General features: G+C 43.1%; 1 protein-coding gene across 5 annotated transcripts in view; it reads left to right on the top strand.

Annotated features, from left to right (window-relative positions):
- Positions 1-18,722, top strand: part of supt20 (SPT20 homolog, SAGA complex component) — a 54,045-nt gene that overhangs the window by 32,916 nt on the left and 2,407 nt on the right. For 3 of the 5 annotated variants that reach the window (XM_065004951.1, XM_065004952.1, XM_065004950.1), the window contains exons 21-23: positions 828-941; positions 3,870-3,963; positions 7,645-7,724. In XM_065004951.1, the coding sequence (XP_064861023.1) occupies positions 828-941; positions 3,870-3,963; positions 7,645-7,724 (288 nt within the window). The remainder of the gene's footprint in view (positions 1-827; positions 942-3,869; positions 3,964-7,644; positions 7,725-18,722) is intronic. The other 2 variants (XM_065004953.1, XM_065004954.1) reach the window with 2 other exon arrangements.

Raw genomic sequence — 18,722 nt, 5'->3', positions numbered from 1 at the left:
TCCCCATCTCTCCCCCTCCCTCCTCCTCCTCCCCCATCTCTCTCCCCTCCCTTCCTCCTCCTCCCCATCTCTCTCCTCCCCCTCCCTCCTTCCTCCTCTTCCTCCTCCCCCATCTTTCTCCTCCTCCTCTTCCTCCTCCCCATCTTTCTCCTCCTCCCTTCCTCCTCCCCCATCTCTCCATCTCTCTCCCCTCCCTCCTCCCCCATCTCTCCCCCTCCCTCCTCCTCCTCCTACCCATCTCTCTCTCCCCTCACTCCTCCTTCCTCCCCCATCTCTCTCCCCCTCCCTCCTCCTCCTCCCCCATCTCCCCCTCCTCCTCCTCACCCATCTCTCTCCTCCTCCTCCTCCCCCATCTCTCTCCCTCCTCCTCCTCCCCATCTCTCTCCCCCTCCCTCCTCCTCCTCCCCCATTTCTCTCCCCCTCCCTTCCTCCTCCTCCCTCATTTCTCTCCCCCTCCCTTCCTCCTCCTCCTCATTTCTCTCCCCCTCCCTTCCTCCTCCTCCTCATCTCTCTCCCCCTCCCTTCCTCCTCCTCCCCATCTCTCTCCCCCCTCCTCCTCCTTCCTCCCCCATCTCTCTCCCCCTCCCTCCTCCTCCTCCCCCATCTCCCCCTCCTCCTCCTCACCCATCTCTCTCCTCCTCCTCCTCCCCCATCTCTCTCCCTCCTCCTCCTCCCCCATCGCCTCCCCCTCCCTCCTCCTCCCCCTCTCTCCCCCTCCCTCCTCCTCATCTCTCTCCCCCCCCTTCCTCCTCCTCCCCCTCCTCTTCCTCCTCCCCCATCTCTCTCTCCCCCTCCTCTTCCTCCTCCCCCTCTCTCTCTCCCTCCAGATCCCTACAGGTCCTCTGATCTTTAACTCTCTGCAGCAGCAGCAGCAGCTGTCCCAGTTCTCTCCTCAACAGAGTCAGTCTGCTACGTCCAGCCCACAGCAGCAAGGAGACATGGTATGACACACACACACACACACACACACACACCTTCTGCCTCAGTACGTCTGCTACGTCCAGCCCACAGCAGCAAGGAGACATGGTATGACACACACACACACACACACACCTTCTGCCTCAGTACGTCTGCTACGTCCAGCCCACAGCAGCAAGGAGACATGGTATGACACACACACACACACACACACACACACCTTCTGCCTCAGTCAGTCTGCTACGTCCAGCCCACAGCAGCAAGGAGACATGGTATGACACACACACACACACACACCTTCTGCCTCAGTACGTCTGCTACGTCCAGCCCACAGCAGCAAGGAGACATGGTATGACACACACACACACACACACACACACACACCTTCTGCCTCAGTACGTCTGCTACGTCCAGCCCACAGCAGCAAGGAGACATGGTATGACACACACACACACACACACACCTTCTGCCTCAGTACGTCTGCTACGTCCAGCCCACAGCAGCAAGGAGACATGGTATGACACACACACACACACACACACACACACCTTCTGCCTCAGTCAGTCTGCTACGTCCAGCCCACAGCAGCAAGGAGACATGGTATGACACACACACCTTCTGCCTCAGTACGTCTGCCACGTCCAGCCCACAGTAACCTCGTCCAAAGGCTATTGTTCACAGCACATGTACACTACCAGTCAAAAGTTTTAGAAGACCTTCTCATTCCAGGGTTTTTCTTTATTTGAACTATTTTCTATTTTCATTGTAGAATCATAGTGAAAAACTATGAAATAACACATATGGAATCATGTAGTAACCAAAAAAGTGTAAAACAAATGAAAATATATTTTTTATGAGATTCTTCAAATAGCCACCCTTTGCCTTGATGACAGCTTTGCACACTATTGACATTCTCCTAACCAGCTTCACCTGGAATGCTTTTCCAACAGTCTTGAAGGAGTTCCCACATATGCTGAGCACTTGTTGGCAGCTTTTCCTTCACTCTGCAGTCCGACTCCTCCCAAACCATCTCAAATGGGTTGAGGTTGGGTGATTGTGGAGGCCAGGTCATCTGATGCAGCACTCCATCACTCTCCTTCTTGGTCAAATAGCCCTTACACAGCCTGGAGGTGTGTTGGGTCATTGTCCTGTTGAAAAACAGATGATAGTCCCACTAAACCCAAACCAGATGGGATGGTGTATCGCTGCACGGTGGGAACCACAGATGCGGAGATCATCCATTCACTACTCTGCATCTCACAAAGACACAGCGGTTGGGACCAAAAATCTCAAATTTGGACATCAGACCAAAGGACAGATTTCCACCGGTCTAATGTCCATCGCTCGTGTTTCTCTTCTTCTTATCAGTGTCCTTTTAGTAGTGTTTTGTTTGCATCAATTTGACCATGAAGGCCTGATTCACACAGTCTCCTCTGAACAGTTGATTTTGAGATGTCTGTTACTTGAACTCTGTGAAGCATTTATTTGGGCCTCAATTTCTGTGGCTGGTAACTCCAATGAACTTATCCCCTGCAGCAGAGGTAACTCTGGGTCTTCCTTTCCTGTGGCGGTCCTCATGAGAGCCAGTTTCATCATAGCGTTTGATTGTTTTTGCGGCTGCACTTTAAGAAACTTTCTAAGTTCTTGAAATGTTCCGTATTGACTGACCTTCATGTCTTAAAGTAATGATGGACTCTTGTTTCTCTTTGCTTATTTGAGCTGTTCTTGCCATAATACGGACTTGGTATTTTACCAAATAGGGCTGTATACCCCCCTACCTTGTTACAACACAACTGATTGGCTCAAACACATTAAGAAGGAAAGAAATTCCACAAATTAACTTTTAACAAGACACACCTGTTAATTGAAATGCATTCCAGGTGACTACTTCATGAAGCTGGTTGAGAGAATGCCAAGAGTGTGGAGCTGTCATCAATGCAAAGCGTGGCTACTTTGAAGAATCTCAAATATAAAATATATTTTTATTTGTTTAACACTTGTTTTGGTTACTACATGATTCCATATGTGTTATTTCATAGTTTTGATGTCTTCTACAATGTAGAAAATAGTATAAAATAAAGAAAAACCCTTGAATGAATAGGTGTTCTAAACCCTTGAATGAATAGGTGTTCTAAACACTGGAATGAATAGGTGTTCTAAACACTGGAATGAATAGGTGTTCTAAACCCTTGAATGAATAGGTGTTCTAAACCCTTGAATGAATAGGTGTTCTAAACACTGGAATGAATAGGTGTTCTAAACCCTTGAATGAATAGGTGTTCTAAACCCTTGAATGAATAGGTGTTCTAAACACTGGAATGAATAGGTGTTCTAAACCCTTGAATGAATAGGTGTTCTAAACCCTTGAATGAATAGGTGTTCTAAACCCTTGAATGAATAGGTGTTCTAAACACTGGAATGAATAGGTGTTCTAAACCCTTGAATGAATAGGTGTTCTAAAACCCTTGAATGAATAGGTGTTCTAAACCCTTGAATGAATAGGTGTTCTAAACCCTTGAATGAATAGGTGTTCTAAACCCTTGAATGGATAGGTGTTCTAAACCCTTGAATGAATAGGTGTTCTAAACCCTTGAATGAATAGGTGTTCTAAACCCTTGAATGAATAGGTGTTCTAAACCCTTGAATGAATAGGTGTTCTAAAACCCTTGAATGAATAGGTGTTCTAAAACCCTTGAATGAATAGGTGTTCTAAACCCTTGAATGAATAGGTGTTCTAAAACCCTGGAATGAATAGGTGTTCTAAACCCTTGAATGAATAGGTGTTCTAAAACCCTGGAATGAATAGGTGTTCTAAACCCTTGAATGAATAGGTGTTCTAAAACTTTTGAACGGTTGTGTAAGTAATGATATTAAGCCCACAGCAACAGACACACAGTATGACACACATCTTTCTCTGTGATGATGACCTCTAACCTCTGCCCTGGTTTTAGGGTGATCAGGGGTCAGACCAGGGTATGGGTGCTCAACAGACTGCTGTCATCAACCTGACTGGAGTAGGAAGCTTTAAGTCCCCACAGACAGCAGGTAGGACACACACACTCTAATACACACTCTGCTTCTGTTTCTCTCTGTCGCTCTCTCTCTCTGTTGCTCTCTCACTCTCTCTCTCCCTGTCGCTCTCTCTCTCTCTCCCTGTCGCTCTCTCTCTCTCTCCCTGTCGCTCTCTCCCTGTCGCTCTTTCTCTCTGTCTGTCGCTCTCACACACACACACACACAAACTCTTAATCGCTTACACAATCTCTCTCTTTGTAAATGTTTTACTCTTTCTTCAGTAACACGACTCTTTCACCAGTCAAACTGATAACAACCAGACATTACTGATGTGTTATCAAATGTAGGACTGTAGCACTGACCCAACGGTGACAAGTTCATAGTTCAAAAGCAATGTGTTAAGTGCAACATTTACCATAAACCTCTTTGATTAGTAAACTGAGCAATACGTAAATAGTTGCCTCTTTACGAGGCACATTGTTAAATAAAAGTCCCTCACTGTAGATCTCATACACAATATATACAAAAGTATGTGGACACCCCTTCACATTTAGTGGATTCTGTTATTTCAGGAACACCCATTTCTGATAGGTGTATCAAATCGAGAACACGGCCATGCAATCTCCATAGACAAACATTGGCAGTAGAATGGTCTTACTGAAGAGCTCAGTGACTTTCAACGTGACACCTTCATAGGATGCCACCTTTTACAAAAAGTAAATTAGTCAAATTTCTGCCCTGCTAGAGCTGCCCCGGTCAACTGTAAGTGTTGTTATTGGGAAGTGGAAACGTCTTGGAGCAACAACGGCTCAGCCTCTAATTGGCAGGCCATACAAGCTCACAGAACGGGACCGCCGAGTGCTGAAGTGCGTAGCGTGTAAAAATCGTCCGTCATTGGTTGTTATCACTACCGAGTTCCAAACTACCTCTGGAAGCAACGTCAGCACAGGAACTGTTAGTCGGGAGCTTCATGAAATGGGTTTCCATGGCCGAGCAGTGGCACACAAGCCTAAGATCACCATGCACAATGCCAAGCGTCAGCTGGAGTGGTGTAAACCGAGCCGCCATTAGACTCTGGAGCAGTGGAAACACCTTCTCTGGAGTGATGAATCATGCTTCACCATCTGGCAGTCCTGACGGACGAATCTGGGTTTGGCGGATGCCAGGAGAACGCTACTTGCCCCAATGCATCGTGCCAACTGTTAAGTTTGGTGGAGGAGGAATAATGGTCTGGGCTGTTTTTCATGGTTCGGGCCCCTTAGTTCCAGTACAGTGAAATCTTAATACTACAGCATACAATGACATTCTAGACAATTCTGTTCTTTCAACTTTGGTTGGGGGTTGGAGGACGCATGACTCTCGACCTTCGTCTCTTCCGAGCCCGTACGGGAGTTCTAGCGATGAGACAAGATAGTAAGTACTAAAAACAATTGGATACTACCAAATTGGATACTACCAAATTGGGGCGAAAAAAGGGGATACAATTCTAAAATGGTTTGTCAAAAACGATGTGGAAGAACTTAACTGGCCTGCACAGAGCCCTGACCTCAACCCCATGGAACACCATTGGGATGTATTGGAATGCCGATTGTAAGCCAGGCCTAGTCGCCAAACGTCAGTGCCCAACCTCACTAATGCTGTTGTGGCTGAATAGCCGCAAGTCCCCGCAGAAATCTTCCAACATTTAGTGAAACGCCATCCCAGAAGAGTGGAGGAAAGCAGCGAATGCCCATGATTTTGGAAGGAGATGTTCCACAAGCAGGTGTCCACATACTTTTGGTCATGTAGTGTATCGGTGTCTCTCACTGTAGATCAAAACCTGATAATCTATTTACGACAGTAGAAAAACATCAGACCAGTCACTCTGTTCTGCTCTGTTCTGTAGTGTGTTTGTAAAGTAACCTGTCAAAGGTCAAACTGATGTAATAAGTCAAAGGTCAAACTACACTCCCCCCCCCCCCGCCCCCACTTCTCTGCTACATTCTCTCCTTTTTTGTTTCTGTTTCCTCCCAACCCACCCTCCTTTCTTTGTTTCTGTTTCCTCCCAACCCACCCTCCTTTTTTTGTTCCGGTTTCCTCCCAACCCACCCTCCTTTTTTTCCCTCCGTCTTTCGTCCTTCCTCATTTTCCACCCTTCCACTCCTCCTTCTGTCCTCCCCCGCTTTGTCGTCTATCCTTCTCTCCTCCCTCACCAACTGATCCTCTCCTCTACCTTTATTCCCCTGTTTTCCTTTGCTACACCCTGACCTGGCTTCATCCCTCTCTCCCTGCCCTGTCCTCCCCTGCCATCCCTAACTGCCCCCTCGTTCTCGCTCCTTCTCCTTCCCTCTTTCCATCCTCTCTTCCTCTCCTCCATCCTCCCTCCCTCTTTCCATCCTCCCTCCTCTCTTCCTCTCCTCCATCCTTCCTCTCCATCCTCCCTCCCTCTTTCCATCCTCCCTCCTCTCTTCCTCTCCTCCAACCTCCCTCTTTCCATCCTCCCTCCCTCTTTCCATCCTCCCTCCTCTCTTCCTTTCCTCCCTCCCTCTTTCCATCCTCTCTTCCTCTCCTCCATCCTCCCTCCCTCTTTCCATCCTCCCCCCCTCTTTCCATCCTCCCTCCTCTCTTCCTCTCCTCCCTCCCTCTTTCCATCCTCCCTCCTCTTTCCATCCTCTATCCTCACTTCCTCCACTTCTCCTCCCTCCCTCCTTCCCTCTTTCCATCCTCTCTCCTCCCTCCCTCCTCCTCCTTCCCTCTTTCCATCCTCCCTCTTCCTCTCCTCCTCCCTCCTCTCCTCTTCTATCCCTCCCTCTTTCCCTCATTCCTCTCCTCCCTCCTCTCCCTCCCTATTTTCATCTTCCCCTCCATCCTCCCTCTTCCTTTCCTCCCTCCCTCTTTCCATCCTCCCTCCTCTCTTCCTCTCCTCCATCCTCCATCTTCCTTTCCTCCCTCCCTCTTTCCATCCTCTCTTCCTCTCCTCCATCCTCCCTCTTCCTTTCCATCCTCCCTCTTCCTTTCCTCCCTCCCTCTTCCTTTCCTCCCTCCCTCTTCCTCTCCTCCCTCCCTCTTTCCATCCTCCCTCCCTCTTTCCATCCTCCCTCCTCTTTCCATCCTCTATCCTCACTTCCTCCACTTCTCCTCCCTCCCTCCTTCCCTCTTTCCATCCTCTCTCCTCCCTCCCTCCTCCTCCTTCCCTCTTTCCATCCTCCCTCTTCCTCTCCTCCTCCTCCCTCCTCTTCTATCCCTCCCTCTTTCCCTCATTCCTCTCCTCCCTCCTCTCCCTCCCTATTTTCATCTTCCCCTCCATCCTCCCTCTTCCTTTCCTCCCTCCCTCTTTCCATCCTCCCTCCTCTCTTCCTCTCCTCCATCCTCCATCTTCCTTTCCTCCCTCCCTCTTTCCATCCTCTCTTCCTCTCCTCCATCCTCCCTCTTCCTTTCCATCCTCCCTCTTCCTTTCCTCCCTTCCCTCTTCCTTTCCTCCCCTCCCTCTTCCTTTCCTCCCTCCCTCCCTCCCTCTTTCCATCCTCCCTCCCTCTTTCCATCCTCCCTCCCTCTTTCCATCCTCCCTCCTCTCTTCCTCTCCTCCATCCTCCCTTTCCCTCCTCTCTTCCTCTCCTCCATCCTCCCTCCCTCTTTCCATCCTCCCTCCTCTCCTCCCTCCTCTCCTTCCTTCCTCCCTCCCTCCCTCCACCCTCTCCTCCCTCCCTCCTCTCCTCCCTCCATACTGTACTGTAGTGCTGTCCCAGTTAGGCTGTGGTCTGGATGGCTCTGGTCCCCCCCTGCCTTCTCCAAGGCTTCAGCAGCCGCAGATACAAGTAATGCACACACTCTAATATACACCTATATACATACAGACTGTATATCTATATTATACAACTATATACATAGACTGTATATCTATATATTGTATATCTATATTATACATATCTATACATACAGATTGTATATCTATATTATACACCTATATACATACAGACTGTATATCTATATTATACAACTATATACGTATACAATATATAGATATACAATCTGTATGTATAGACATGTATAATATAGATATACAATATGTAGATATACAGTCTATCTATATTATACATATCTACACATACAGACTGTATATCTATAATTATGCACCTATATACATAGACTGTATATCTATATATTGTATATCTATAGTATACATATCTGTACATACAGACTGTATATCTATATTATAAAACTATATACATAGACTGTATATCTATAATTATGCACCTATATACATACAGACTGTATATCTATATTATACATATCTATACATCTATATTATACATATTGATACATACAGACTGTATATCTATATTATACATATCTATACATCTATATTATACATATTGATACATACAGACTGTATATCTATAATTATACACCTATATACAGTTGAAGTTGGAAGTTTACATACAGTTAGGTTGGAGGCATTTAAACTCATTTTTCAACAGCTCCACAAATTTCTTGTTAACAAACTATAGTTTTGCCAAGTTGGTTAGGACATCTACTTTGCATGACACAAGTAATTTTTCAAACAATTGTTTACAGACAGATTATTTCACTTATAATTCACTGTCTCACAATTCCAGTGGGTCAGAAGTTTACATACACTAAGTTGACTGCCTTTAAACGGCGTGGAAAATTACAGAAAATTATGTCATGGCTTTAGAAGCTTCTGATAGGCTAATTGACATAATTTGAATCAATTGGAGGTGTACCTGTGGATGTATTTCAAGGCCTAACTTCAAACTCAGTGCCTCATTGCTTTGCATCATGGGAAAATCAAAAGAAATCAGCCAAGACCTCAGAAAAAAAAATGTAGACCGCCACAAGTCTGGTTCATCCTTGGGAGCAATTTCCAAACACCTGGAGGCACCACGTTCATCTGTACAAACAATAGTGCGCAAGTATAAACACCATGGGAGCACGCAGCCGTCATACCGCTCAGGAAGAAGACGCCTTCTGTCTCCTAGAGATGAACGTACTTTGGTGCGAAAAGTGCAAATCAATCCCAGAACAACAGCAAATGACCTTGTGATGCTGGATGTATTTGTCAAAGGTGTATGTAAACTTCCGACTTCAACTGTACATACAGACCATATCTATAATTATACACCTCTATACATAGACTATATCTATAATTATACACCTCTATACATACAGACTGTATATCTATAATTATACACCTCTATACATAGACTATATCTATAATTATACACCTCTATACATAGACTATATCTATAATTATACACCTCTATACATACAGACTATATCTATAATTATACACCTCTATACATAGACTATATCTATAATTATACACCTATACTATACTATAATTATACAGACTGACTATATCTATAATTATACACCTCTATACATAGACTATATCTATAATTATACACCTCTATACATAGACTATATCTATAATTATACACCTCTATACATACAGACCATATCTATAATTATACACCTCTATACATAGACTATATCTATAATTATACACCTCTATACATACAGACTGTATATCTATAATTATACACCTCTATACATAGACTATATCTATAATTATACACCTCTATACATAGACTATATCTATAATTATACACCTCTATACATACAGACCATATCTATAATTATACACCTCTATACATAGACTATATCTATAATTATACACCTCTATACATACAGACTATATCTATAATTATACACCTCTATACATAGACTATATCTATAATTATACACCTCTATACATAGACTATATCTATAATTATACACCTCTATACATACAGATCTATAATTATACACCTCTATACATAATTATACACCTCTATACATACAGACTATATCTATAATTATACACCTCTATACATAGACTATATCTATAATTATACACCTCTATACATAGACTATATCTATAATTATACACCTCTATACATACAGACTGTATATCTATAATTATACACCTCTATACATAGACTATATCTATAATTATACACCTCTATACATAGACTATATCTATAATTATACACCTCTATACATACAGACCATATCTATAATTATACACCTCTATACATAGACCATATCTATAATTATACACCTCTATACATACAGACTGTATATCTATAATTATACACCTCTATACATAGACTATATCTATAATTATACAGCTCTATACATACAGACTGTATATCTATAATTATACACCTCTATACATAGACTATATCTATAATTATACAGCTCTATACATACAGACTGTATATCTATAATTATACACCTCTATACATATCACGTTTTATTGGTCACAAACACATATTTATCAGATGTTATTGCTGGTTGTAGCAAAATGCTTGTGTTCCTAGCTCCAACAGTGCAGTAGTATCTAACTAAATGCTTGTGTTCCTAGCTCCAACAGTGCAGTAGTATCTAACTAAATGCTTGTGTTCCTAGCTTCAACAGTGCAGTAGTATCTAACCATTCACAATAATACACACACACACACCTAAAAGTAAAAGAATGGCATTAGGAAATATATAAATATTAGATTGAGCAATGTCGGAGTAGCAATGACTAAAATACAGTAAATTACAGTACAGTATATACATATGAAATGAGTAAAGCCCTCTGTAAGCATTACACATCTATATTATACATATCTATACATACATACTGTATATCTATAGTATACATATCTATACATACGGACTGTATAGCTATAGTATACATGTCTATACATACGAACTGTATATAGTATACATATCTATACATACAAACTGTATATCTATAGTATACATATCTATACATACGAACTGTATATCTATAGTATACATATCTATACATACGGACTGTATATCTATAGTATACATGTCTATACATATGGACTGTATCTATAGTATACATATCTATACATACAAACTGTATATCTATAGTATACATATCTATACATACAGACTGTATATCTATAGTATACATATCTACATACAGACTGTATATCTATAGTATACATATCTATACATACGAACTGTATATCTATAGTATACATGTCTATACATACGGACTGTATATCTATAGTATACATATCTATACATACGGACTGTATATCTATAGTATACATATCTATACTTAGACTGTATAGTTGTATTATACATATCTTTCCTTTACATAGACTGACCAGGTGAAAGCTATGACCCTTTATTGATGTCACTTGTTAAATCCACTTCAATCACTGTAGCTGGAGGGGAGGAGACAGGTTAAAGAAGGATTTTTAAGCCTTGAGACAATTGAGACATGGATTGTGTATGTGTGCCATTCCGAGGGTGAATGGGCAAGACACAATATTTAAGTGCCTTTGAAACGGGGTACGGTAGTAGGTGCCAGGCGCACCGGCTTGAGTCAAGAACGATGCTCAACAGTTCCCCGTGTGTATCAAGAGTAGTCCACCACCCAAAGGACATCCAGCCAACTTGACTCCAATGCTTTCCACAGTTGTGTCAACATGGGCCAGCATCCCTGTGGAATGTTTTCGACACCTGGTAGAGAACATGCCCCCCCGATGAATTGAGGCTGTTCTGGGGGGAAAGAGGGTGCAGACCTGCCAACATGCACGCATTTTGCGTACCAACTACGCAATTATCTGTCCATGTACGCAGATACCGATCCTTGACTTCGGCGATGTCATTTACAAAATACTCTACTCAGCAAACTGGATGTAGTCTATCACAGTGCCATCAGTTTTGTCGTCAAAGCCCCATATATTACCCACCACTGCGACCTGTATGCTCTCGTTGGCTGGCCCTCGCTTCATACTCGTCGCCAAACCCACTGGCGCCAGGTCATCTTTAAGTCTTTGCTAGGTAAAGCGCGCCTTATCTCAACTTACTGGTCACCATAGCAACACCCACCCGTAGCACACGCTCCAGCAGGTATATCTCACTGGTCATCCCCATAGCCAACACCTCCTTTGGCCGCCTTTCCTTCCAGTTCTCTGCTGCCAATGACTGGAACGAATTGCAAAAACCACTGAAGCTGGAGTCTTACATCTCCCTCTCTAACTCCGATCACTGTACCTGTACACAGCCAATCTGTAAATAGCCCACCCAACTACCTCATCCTCATATTGTTATTTATCCTCTTGCTCTTTTGCTCCCCAGTATCTCTACTTGCACATCATCATCTGCACATCTATCACTCCAGTTTTAATGCTAAATTGTAATTATTTCACCTCTATGGCCTATTTACTGCCTGACCTCCCTAATCTTACTACATTTACACATACTGTGTATAGATTTCTCTATTGTTTTTCTATTGTGTATGTTTGTTTGTGTCACTAACTCTGTGTTGTTTTTGTTGCACTGCTTTGCTTCATCTTGGCCAGGTCTCAGTTTTAAAATGAGAACTTGTTCTCAACTGGCCTACCTGGTTAAATAAAGGTGGAATAAAAATAAACCAATACAATAAATATACAAGATCCGAGTTAAAAGTACACAAATGAATAGGGCCTGATAAAAAAAATAAAAAATAAATCCACTGAGGAAATCTAACATCCCGGTTCTCGAGCTGCAACACACAGACATGTACGGAGTTTGTGTCAACGGACATGGAGATGAATACATCATTATTGGACGTATCTGTCCCGTGTCTGCCCCTCCTCCTGTTTGTTGTGAAGCGGAGTTTGTGTCAACGGACATGGAGATGAATACATCATTATTGGACGTATCTGTCCCGTGTCTGCCCCTCCTCCTGTTTGTTGTGAAGCGGAGTTTGTGTCAACGGACATGGAGATGAGATCATTATTGGACGTATCTGTCCCGTGTCTGCCCCTCCTCCTGTTTGTTGTGAAGCGGAGTTTGTGTCAACGGACATGGAGATGAGATCATTATTGGACGTATCTGTCCCGTGTCTGCCCCTCCTCCTGTTTGTTGTGAAGCTTAGTTCACCGACTGTCCGCTGTACGTCAACACATGGACAAATCCCTTTCCGACGCCGTGTGTTGTGGAAAGGTAAATTGTTTCAAGCTAACGTTAGTGAACATAAGATGGACATTCAATGGGCTCTAAAGTGCCAGCAGTTCACTCGCATTTGCTAGTGAAACAAATTCAATTAAAAAATATGAAAAAATAACTGGTCGCCTTTGTGCGAGTGTGATAAACATTTAATTCTGGGTCCCATTTAGATGTATTTTCCACGTATCGCTACGAGGATCACGCAACCTGATTGTAACTGTAATTATGATCCACATCACGCAAAAGCATTACAAAAGTATAATTTAAATCAATATAAACATCTTGACATTAAATGGTGACGGGAGTTTAGAAGACTACGGGATGAAGAGTGAATGCGTGTCCGGTATTAGCTATAGACACACGAACAGCGCGTGTGCGGGGGAAGAACCCCAATTTGCCGCGTGCGTCTGAACATCTCATTCCAAAATCATGGACATTAATATGGAGTTGGTCCCCCATTTGCTGTTATTACCAGCCTCCACTCTTCTGGAAAGGCTTTCCACTAGATGTTGGAACATTGCTGTTATAACAGCCTCTACTCTTCTGGGAAGGCTTTCCACTAGATGTTGGAACATTGCTGTTATAACAGCCTCTACTCTTCTGGGAAGGCTTTCCACTAGATGTTGGAATATTGCTGCTATAACAGCCTCCACTCTTCTGGGAAGGCTTTCCACTAGATGTTGGAACATTGCTGATATAACAGCCTCCACTCTTCTGGGAAGGCTTTCCACTAGATGTTGGAACATTGCTGCTATAACAGCCTCCACTCTTCTGGGAATGCTTTCCACTAGATGTTGGAACATTGCTGCTGAGACTTGCTTCCATTCAGCCACAAGAGCATTAGTGAGGTTGGACGCTGATGTTGGGCAATTAGGCCTGGCTCGCAGTCAACGTTCCAATTCATCCCAAAGGTTTTTGATGGGGTTGAGGTCAGGGCTCTTTGCTGGCCAGTCATGTTCTTCCACACCGATCTTGACAAACTATATGGACCTTGCTGTGTGCACATGGGCATTGTCATGCTGAAACAGGAAAGGGTCTTCCCCAAACTGTTGCCACAACATTGGAAGCACAGAATCATCTAGAATGTGTGCGGCTTCTCGGCCATGGAAACCCATTTCATGAAGCTCCCAACGAACAGTTTTTGTGCTGATGTTGCTTCCGAGGCAGTTTGTAACTCAGTAGTGAGTGTTGCAACTGAGGACAGATTATTTTTACGCTCTACGTACTTCAGCGCTCCCGTTCTGTGAGCTTGTGTGGCCTGCCAATTAGCGGCTGAGCCGTTGTTGCTCCAAGACGTTTCCACTTCCCAATAACACCACTTACAGTTGACCTGGGCAGCACTAGCAGGGCAGAAATTTGATGAACTGACTTGTTGGAAAGGTGGCATCCTATGACGGTGCCATGTTGAAAGTCACTGAGCTCTTCAGTAAGGCCATTCAACTATCAATGTTTGTCTATGGAGATTGCATGGCGGAGTGTTTGATTGTTATAAACCTGTCAGCAACGGGTGTGGCGGAAATAGTTGAATCCGCTAATTTGAAGGGGTGTCCACATACTTTTGTGTGTATATACTAGTGGTGGGGTGGTTCACCAAACCCACGGTTCGGTAGGTATTTCGGTTTTGGGGGTCACATTTCGGTACAGCAGGAAAATGTAAATGCCATTCACAGCGTTGCTTGCATTGTCTGTTGGGCCTCTCAAGTTTCCATGCTGTGTTTGTAACCATGTGGGGGGGTGGGAATTTACGAGTTGTGAAGTCTTTCATGTGATTTGAACTCGATGAGAAAATGCAGATTGGCTAAATGCCATTAACTAAAAGGACAGATGACGTGCTTGTAAATAAATTGTAGAGTTTTTATAAAAATGCATTTATAGATTGCTTTTTATAATGAATGTTTTGTTGCATTTAACTGGCGAAAATGCTGTTATAGAGGCCATTAGTAGTTGGCGTCAGAGGTCACCATGTGGGAGAAGTGGGTGCTCACGATGATAGACGAGTTTCCCACTAGTAATTACCAGTTGGAGGAACGTTAAAGTGGCTTTTTCCCAGTCGTATGTGGTAAATTCCCACTTGGTTGCGAACGCTGCATGACACCACCTCCTTCGTTGCCTGGTGGGTCCGTGCTATCCGGGATCTTTGGGACGTCCCTACCACATTGAAGTTACAATGTAAAATGGTAAAGAGTTTTATTAAGGTTAGGTAACGGTAGGGGTTAAGGATATAGGGTTTAGGGTATGGACGTCCCAAGGATGCCGGATAGCACAGACCGTGCCAGATGCGCACTTGTGACTCTCATAAAGGAGGCGTGTCAACATATTTGAGGTGTTGGCAGCTGCATAGGCTATCCTCCTTTGAGCGCGGCGACATATGTTAACGTTTTATCCCACAACTCTCTGTACCGTCGCCGTTGTAATCTACTGGGAAGCCTAAATGTTCCCAACCCGGAGATTTAAATGATGCTGGAGGATCCTCCTGGTTTATCGACCCCATCTCTCGTCGTCGTACAGAACTAGTTTCCGGCTGCGCCTCACAAAAGGACAGTTTGAAATACCCCAGTTAGAAGTTGTTTTATAACGTGCGTACAGGCTCTAGTTGTTTGAACGGAAAAGCCAGGAATAGTTTTTTTCTTTAGCACAGATTTACTCAAGATGCATACAACACAGTGTAGGCATAACGGTTTTATTTTGTATTTTTTATGTATTCAGTATTCAGTCTGGTTCACAGTGCGGACCGAACCGAGGTCCCCGTACCGAACGGTTCGATACGAATACATGTGGCGGCAGGGTAGCCTAGTGGTTAGAGTGTAGAGGCGGCAGGGTAGCCTAGTGGTTAGAGTGTAGAGGCGGCAGGGTAGCCTAGTGGTTAGAGCGTTGGACTAGTAACCGGAAGGTTGCAAGTTCAACCCCCCGAGCTGACAAGGTACAAATCTGTCATTCTGCCCCTGAACAGGCAGTTAAACCACTGTTCCAAAATAAGAATTTGTTCTTAACTGACTTGCCTAGTTAAATAAAGGTTAAACTTTTTTTTTTTACCGTTACACCCTTAATATATCCTATCTATATTATACATATCTATAGATCTACCCTCGTATGAGAGACGACAGCACCAGATCCAAGTAATGCAGCAACTGTAACACACTATGTACATATTCTAGCTACAGATGTCATTATTCAGGGGCGTTAGAGCGTTGGGCCAGTAACCGAATGGTTGCTAGTTCAAACCCCTGAGCTGACGAGGTAAAAATCTGTTCGTTCTGCCCCCTGAACAAGGCAATTAACCCACTGTTTCTAGACCAGTTAACCCACTGTTTCTAGACCAGTTAACCCACTGTTCCTAGACCAGTTAACCCACTGTTCCTAGACCAGTTAACCCACTGTTCCTAGACCAGTTAACCCACTGTTTCTAGGCCGTCATTGTAAATAACAATTTGTTCTTTAACTGACTTGTCTAGTTAAATAAATAAATAACAATATTCAGATTCCACTCAAGCCACAAGTCCAAAAGTAATGCAACAACTTTGACATAAATCACCCGGATCCTTTAAACGCCTGCAGACAATACTCTTACCAAGAAGACTCCTCCACCTACCCTGCTCCCAAGAAGAAATGCACGTCTATTTGGATTCTATTGCACTACTAGATTATACAAAACCATTTTTCTTTGCAGCACCAATCGTTTCAAATCGTTTTTTTCCCTTCTGTTCTCTATGTAGTAGCTACAGATCCATTCCCCTCTCATCCCGTATTTCTGTTGGATTGAATAACATTCAAGTAGATATAGAAGGTTTGGTTCGTACTGCTTTGATTAACAATGTATTGCTTCCACGTAAAGCATTAACAGCTATTTAAATGTTGTTTTTTTTGTCCGATAAATTTAATTGAAATTTTGCACTTTTTTGAAGTCAACAAAAAAATGTAATCGAGGACAGGTATTTAATTTTAAGTTTTAACACGTAAAGCACAAGTTTTTAAAATGTTCATTGTATCTATTCTCACCCCATTTAACTAAGTTAGTCTTGTAGAAAAAGAAAAGCACCATTGAAATTGAAGTTGCTGACTTACTTTACAAACTCTGCTGGTTGCTTAGCATGGGGGTCACAGTTAATGAAGATCTTTCTGCTTCCGGGTCATCTTGACCCAAAGAGAGGCTAACTTCCTTTCTGTCTGTGTCACTGGTGCTGCTTGACTGTGCCACCCCCTTCTACACTCCTAACACCCTGTCCTTACCCCCTCTCCCTCCTGTGTTGAACCCATTTCACCTCACCCCCATCTACCCATTTCTCCCTGTCTCTCTACTCCCCTCCACCCTCCCTCCCTCCCTTCACCCCTCCCTCCACACTCCCTCCTTCCACCCCTCCAAGCTTCATCTCAGCTGTACTTAACACAGAGCATCCTGTCTGTCTGACTACGACACTGGTATATGCTATAGTATGTTGTTAAACTGAGAGGATGGGTGAACATGTTCCCTGGGCCTCCCATTAGTACCAGAGCCTGTTTAATCATTATGTGAAGTATATTTCTTACACTTTTGATTTTCCTGTATAGGAAAGCTCTGTTTATACAAACCAAGGAAAGCTCTGTTTATACAAACCAAGAATGATTTCCTCCATTAGCCTAGCTACATTTTCTTAATAATCAACTAAATGTGTCAAGACTGCTAGATTATTTCACTGATACAGTTATGGCTTCACCTGATGCTAATCTGATACTGTTAGCTTCACGTGATGTTAATCTGATACTGTTAGCTTCACGTGATGCTAATCTGATACTGTTATAGCTTCACGTGATGTTAATCTGATACTGTTAGCTTCACGTGATGTTAATCTGATACTGTTAGCTTCACGTGATGTTAATCTGATACTGTTATAGCTTCACGTGATGTTAATCTGATACTGTTATAGCTTCACGTGATGTTAATCTGATACTGTTAGCTTCACGTGATGTTAATCTGATACTGTTAGCTTCACGTGATGTTAATCTGATACTGTTATAGCTTCACGTGATGCTAATCTGATACTGTTATAGCTTCACGTGATGTTAATCTGATACTGTTAGCTTCACGTGATGTTAATCTGATACTGTTAGCTTCACGTGATGTTAATCTGATACTGTTATAGCTTCACGTGATGTTAATCTGATACTGTTAGCTTCACGTGATGTTAATCTGATACTGTTATAGCTTCACGTGATGTTAATCTGATACTGTTATAGCTTCACGTGATGTTAATCTGATACTGTTATCTTCACGTGATGCTAATCTGATACAGTTATGGCTTCACGTGATGCTAATCTGATACAGTTATAGCTTCACGTGATGCTAATCTGATACAGTTATAGCTTCACGTGAAGCTAATCTGATACTGTTATCTTCACGTGATGCTAATCTGATAGTTATGGCTTCACGTGATGCTAATCTGATACAGTTATGGCTTCACGTGAAGCTAATCTGATACTGTTAGCTTCACGTGATGTTAATCTGATACTGTTAGCTTCACGTGATGCTAATCTGATACAGTTATCTTCACCTGATGCTAATCTGACACTGTTATGGCTTCACGTGATGCTAATCTGATACAGTTATGGCTTCACGTGATGCTAATCTGACACTGTTATGGCTTCACGTGATGCTAATCTGATACAGTTATGGCTTCACGTGATGCTAATCTGATACAGTTATGGCTTCACGTGATGCTAATCTGGGTGCCAGTCTGCTGTTATGACAGAAGGTCCAAGTAAAGGGTTACCCAGAGTGCATGCCATTGAACTGACCTGTTATCTCATCCCTCC

This window comes from Oncorhynchus nerka, linkage group LG19, assembly GCF_034236695.1.
Source record: "Oncorhynchus nerka isolate Pitt River linkage group LG19, Oner_Uvic_2.0, whole genome shotgun sequence".
In the NCBI taxonomy this organism is placed as follows: Eukaryota; Metazoa; Chordata; class Actinopteri; order Salmoniformes; family Salmonidae; genus Oncorhynchus; species Oncorhynchus nerka.
The sequence above is the reverse complement of the archived record's forward strand: the minus strand, read 5'-3'. Positions and strand labels throughout refer to the sequence as shown.